The sequence below is a fragment of the Varanus komodoensis genome, unplaced genomic scaffold (assembly GCF_004798865.1).
Source record: "Varanus komodoensis strain SLA01 unplaced genomic scaffold, ASM479886v1 scaffold8, whole genome shotgun sequence".
NCBI lineage: Eukaryota > Metazoa > Chordata > Lepidosauria > Squamata > Varanidae > Varanus > Varanus komodoensis.
In genome coordinates this window covers 16007094-16013093 of record NW_025336481.1, presented here as the reverse complement: position 1 = coordinate 16013093, position 6000 = coordinate 16007094, and the positions used below count along the sequence as shown (strand labels likewise).

General features: G+C 43.0%; 1 protein-coding gene across 2 annotated transcripts in view; it reads right to left on the bottom strand.

The window, feature by feature from the left end:
* The window catches only part of ATP9A (ATPase phospholipid transporting 9A (putative)), a 99588-nt gene that overhangs the window by 8108 nt on the left and 85480 nt on the right, over nt 1-6000 (bottom strand). For both annotated transcript variants that reach the window (XM_044455306.1, XM_044455305.1), the window contains exons 25-27: nt 4949-5057; nt 4784-4841; nt 368-571 (exon numbers count right to left, since the gene is read on the bottom strand). In XM_044455306.1, coding sequence (XP_044311241.1) covers nt 368-571; nt 4784-4841; nt 4949-5057 — 371 coding nt within the window. The remainder of the gene's footprint in view (nt 1-367; nt 572-4783; nt 4842-4948; nt 5058-6000) is intronic.

The following is a 6000-nucleotide window of genomic DNA, read 5'->3' as shown; positions in this document are numbered from 1 at the left end:
ACTAACATGGGATACAACCAATTAGGCTAAAAAATTATTTCTTACCTTGCTGATTACTATGTGTGGGTTTGAGCTGAAACATTTTGGAATATGAGAAGGAAGGTTCAAATGGCACTCATCCCACTTTCAGTAGAAATGTGATAGATTAAGGGTAAAATCTTATGTGTGTCTTGACAGAAAGAAATCCTTGTACTCTCAGCATTTCTCTTTTTTTGATCTAAAGATGCACAGGATTGTACCCTAACTCACTGAGCATATTCTGGTCTATCTTGAGATGCCTTGCTGAGAAAGCATTCTAATGGAGCTGGCCCTGATTTTGCAAAATGTTTGACAAGAAGCATTTTTGAAAAAGACAAAAAAATGTTACCAATAAACTCATGTAAGAAGACCAGAGAGGCGATGTAGCAGGAAAGGCTGAGTAATTCTGCCACTATCATGAGCCAGTGCCATGTCTGAATGGTCAAGGCTACCATCAACAGCTCAGTCAGGATCAGGGAAGTGAAGGAAATTGCAACGATGTGGACAAACTCAGATTCGAACAGCAAGAGTGCACCATACATAATTATGCTGCCTGTAAGTGAGGGAGAGAAGAAGTTGCAGACTTCACCATCAATCAATCAAACAAGCAAGCAATCCAATAGCTATAAAGGGAGACAATGCAAACAACATTTTTTTCAATCTTCTCATCGCCTCTTTCAACCTTCTAGCTGTCCAAATTCAGTGGGAATTCCCAGTGATGTATCACATCACCAGAGACATACATAACATTCTTATTGAGTATAATGTATTCTGTTTAGAGACTGAATATCTCCAGGTCTTATGGAAGAATTAAGTTTCTTCTAGTTTGCAATAAAAGCAGGAATTCTCACCGCTGGTCATAAGATGATTAAGAGCTGCCTTACCAGTGATGACAGCTCCAACAAATAACTTTTATGTATGGAATTGCACAATCTTCTATTAAATTTTATACATAGTGTTTATTTCGTTGTGGCTCACCCCAGCCTTGTAAATAAGCTTACACAAGAAAATATTCTGCAAGAATAGAATGTTTTTCTGCTAAGGTCTGGCAGAAGAGAGAAATGGTTCTTGCAGCAGTGTGAAGAAAAGGGCTTCCCTCTAGCAGCCTCCATAGTTCAGTACTGGTGGAATGGAGAAGGGACAGACTTCGCCACTGCACCCACACCAACTTGCTTATTCTCAAGCATGCAGTTTTTCTCATTGCTCATGGCTACCAGGCTACTGCTTGACTTCAAGGTAGCTATACCCACAGGAAGCACTGACTGGCAGAGGCTTCCTCCTGCATGAACATGCGATGAACAGTTATTTATTCAAGGTGTGATGATTGCAGGGAAAGTTTCAGCTGGTGTCAAGAAGCCCTTGCATGTCCATCACCCACTCGCCACAGTGATGCAAGCAGCATCAGAACAATGACCTTGTCGCCTCTCAGTCTCTGACTTTCGCATGTTGAGCAGCGAGGTCTGACCGGGCTTCCACATGCCTTTAGCCACCAGCAGGCTCTGCCTCATCCGTGGTACAAGTTCCAGTGTCTCCGACATTGTCTTCGGTCTGGTCCTGTGACTGATGTTCTGTGCTCCTCACTTTTACATTCCTGCTTGACTCACTTATCACACTGCCTAATTGTCCCTTGAGCTTTGCTCGCTATCTTGACCACACCTCCCTTAGCCTGATCCTCAATGGACTGCAGCTTTTGAGCTTGAATATTTACTTTTTTATTGCCTTGCTTTTTGGATCACCTCTTTTCTCAGAAGCAGGACAATCTGCATTAGTGCAATATTTCTGTTATAGAACATGGGGAATTTGTACCTTGTTTGGAAACAAAATCTGTGTGTGTGTGTGTGTGTGTGTGTGTGCATCTGTGTTTGCCGCTGCCTCATTTTGTTAGCAAGTTAGGAAAATAGGAAGCTGCCTTAAACTGGGCCAGTTTACATGACATGAGGGTGGCGGATAAACACCTTACAGTGACCTGATAAAGGGGGCATCATATAACCATAACGATTAGTAGTCATTGATAGCCTTATCCTCCATGAATTTGTTTAATCTCCTTTTCAAGCCAACCAGATTTGTGGCCATTATTACAAGCTGTGGTAGAAAATACCTTAGTTTAACTATACATTGCATGAATAAGCAGTATCTCGTTGTATGTTTCCTAAATCTCTCGCTGATCAGCTTCATGGAAAAATGCTGGATTCTAGGGATGTAGATCATACATCTCTGGACATGCATAATTCTATATGGCTTTCTAACAGGCAGCATTATTCTGTTTTACATAGTGCAGACAGCAGAAGGATTAGGTTGACAAACTGGCCGGCCTCAGACTGCCTGGTGAGTACATGGCTGAGGTGGGATTTAAACTTATTTGTGGCTGCAATCCAAAGTATATCTAGCAAGAAACAAGCTCCACTGAACCCAACAGGATGAACATGCAAGTAAATATAGTGAAGACTGGTAAGAGGGAGGAAAGGGGAGAGAAAGGGACTGAGAATCACTTTGCATCTTGCTTCTGGCTGCTCTCAGAATAGCTGCACAGTGTCCCAGATACTCAGCTGTAGACATAACTCATGTCATCAGCATGAGTAATCTGCACTGATGAGTAATCCACAGGCATCACATTATGCTTGTTTTAAGGACAATTCTACTAGTGACTCAAGAACAATCCATAAAACAGAGACCCAGAGAATAACCTTTCCACCATCTGGGTACTAGTCAGTTTTGGGCCATCCCTGATCTTGGGTGATAGATGCAAGCCAAATTGCATGGTGTGAGCCATCAAGAGGTGAAGTCATCTGACCTACAGAATGTAACAGGAGAAAGCGTTTGGCTTTAAAAGCTTTCCCACAATGTGTCACTCTTTCTGACTGCCCAGAAGCTGTGTGTTCTCTATCAAGGCCTTGGTAATGTTCAAGTATTAATTTACCCCTTGAAAAGCAATTGCTGTTACAACATCCTTCTCTGCAACTCTATTGCCTCCCTCCAAAAAGTTTTATACTCCTCCTGGTCTTCTAATTAAAAAAAAGACAATTGTTACTTAAATCTTTAAACTTAGTCTTTAAGAAGAAGATAACTTGAAAGTTGGTGGACAGAGGCTGTGTTTGTTTGTTTTTTGTTTTTGTTTTGCTCTGCTTGCAGAGTGTAGGATGAATGGCAATTCTGGAGGATACTGTAGCCCCACCATTACCCCCTGAGACTGAGCCCCACAACTCTTAGTTGCTAGAACACATACCGAGCACTTCCAGAAAAAGCCAGCCTGAAACTCATGCCTTTTCCTAGGTTCTACTCTAGCCTTCTTCAAACTGGTGCCTTCTAAATGCTTGGAACTACAATTCCCAACATCCTTGGACCATTGGTCAGCTGAAGCAAGGAGAGCTGCAGTTCAAACCAGGTGAGGGAAGGCTGTTCTAAGCTGGGGTGATCAGAAGACAGAACTTAATATGATACAACCGCTAGAAGACCCTGCCAGCAGAGCCAGTGGTGATGAATTGGGGGCTGAAGTCCAAAACAATGGAGATCCACATTTTGCTTACCCATGGCACTCCTTTTCCTTCTCCTGAGAGGTGTGTATGGAAAGTAGTAATGGGGCATGGAAAGAGTGGGCTGTATTGGTTTCCAGTGAAGCCACTACAAAACACCAGAGGTCTTGAACATAGGACCTTAGCAACAGAGGTGAGTACCATTCTTTGTGCAATACTGTAACAGATGGCTAGGTGAAGGCACTGCTGGCTGACTCTCTGCTGCATTGCACTGTCATCAAGGCAGGTGACCAGATGGTTGTATCACAGCCACCTGCTCAGGACAGGTTAGGTGACATAAATGGTCTAACAGGGTATCACTTAGTCTTATAAAGTTGGCTTGGTTCCTAGGGTCTCCACATAGTGCCTGCAACTGCCTCACTAGCTGCCTCTTGATGGTAATCTCATTTCTTTTTCTTTTTAATTAGGTGGGAGGTTGCAATGGTGTGAAGCAAAGTGCTTCTTTCCAGAGCCATCTGTTTTTGGGTTCATAACAGCAGTTTTGTCTTTTAGAGTTCAGAACCCACCACTGCCTAGCATTTAGGGTTTGGAGACCTTCCCATTTCTTCTAGTCCCACCAGTTCGTTTTCTGAGAAATGGGTGTTCTGTAACTATCCATGGGCAAGCTGGCAACCATTTTATTAATTAGTTTATTAATTAACTTGCTCAACATTCCAAATGTGCCAAGCAACCCTGAAACGACTCAGCTGCCCTTACCCGTCCCCCGACCACCAGACCTAACGGCCACGCCACGTGCGCTTTCTGCACATGGAGGATGTGGAATTGCAGCCATTGCCTGCAGAGATCTGAGAAGTCAGAAGAAACTCAGCAGGGCTCCTGGTGACCCAGGAGATGTATGTTGTGTGTGTACAAGATCCTTCCTGCACTTGGTGCCTTCAGATGTGTTGGACTGCAAGTACTGCAATCCCCAGCCGTTGCTGGCTGGGATTTATGGATTTTGCAGTCGACACAACCAGCGTGCCAGGTGGGGAAAGGGTGGCATAGCGTGTGTGTGGGAGGTTGGGAAGGAGAACAGATTAGTGTGTTTGCCACAAGTTCAGAATCCAGAACTTTTTGATGCAAATTTCAAGGCAACTTGATGCAGGTCTCTGGGGAGACAGTCTTTTTTCGTTTGTTTGCTTGTTTTTATTCACAACAGAGTATACATATACAACATGGGGGAAAATAGGAGATGTCTACAGTTCCTTTTAAATAATTCATTCAAAAGTATGCTACAAACAAATGAAGTCCCTTACCTTGGTAGATACTTATCAAAACCCATATCAAAAATGTCTTGTACGATAATGGCCTTCCCTAATAATAAAAGGAGAGAAAAACAAAACCAAAAGACTGATGCATATGATCAAGATCTTAGGCAGCATTTTTTGAAGACCCCAGCCCCTGCAGAAGTCAGGCCGAACCTTTAGAAGATCTTTGTATAGCTCTGGGTACAGCATGGCAACTTCTGATTTGACATCTTTGTCCAGTACCAGAGAAAACACCGGAAACATGGTATAGAGTGTAGAATACCTGGAAACAATAAATTTGAGATCCACTGGTTTCTTCAGTACTTTGCAATGCATATTCTTTTTCCTTGGCAAACCCTCTGCCCACTTATCAAAAGGATACAAGCGGTTGCAAAAGTGAACAGAACGAATGGTCAGTTTTGCCAGTTCCTACGTTTCTCTCCACCACCTTGCAGTCCATGACTGCTTACCACACTGATAGACTGTTTCAGCCCATCCAGGATAAGATCTACAAAAAACGTTCTGTCTCTTCCTGCTAATATCTGCAGCTTCCTATTTCACTATCAGATCTTTTTCCTTTTAAATGATTTTTCAGTGAATATCCCCACTGTATCTGTGTTCCATGTATGTGGATGAATTTCTAATTCTACTACTGGCAAAAGCAGAGAACATGACTCTCAAATTCTGGCTAATCCAAAAGACCACAAGCATTCGCACAACATGCTAAAGTGGAATTTGGTTTACCAGTAAGGAGCTAGATGCTCCCACTGCAAGTCAGAGCTGCTAAAGAAGCTTACCAGGAGGAGGAGTTTAGAGCTACATCCAGATCTAAACTCCTGGCTTTTCTCTGCCCCAACAAGCCAGAATTTGATGCAAGGGTTTGCAGTTGGATTATGGCTTGTTGCTCCTCTAACAAGCCATAAGCTAGCTAGAAATGCTTGTTTCGGATGCTAGACTGGTTTGGACATTTTTTCCACGCTGGCAAACTTCTGGTTTTTCTAGCCAGTCTTACAGGGTGAGCCAAGTGGGAGTAAGCAGACATTATGCAGAGCAGCAGGCTTGTTTGTTGTGAAGAAACCAGAAGTCTGACAAATCCTGTCATTATTTTGAGCAGATACAGCAGTTTCCCTGTCTCCTTACTGAGTATGCTGCATCAAAAAGCACAGCAGGTATGAAAAGTGCATAGGTGGCACTGGTCATGTGCAGTATGTATTATACAGTCCTAA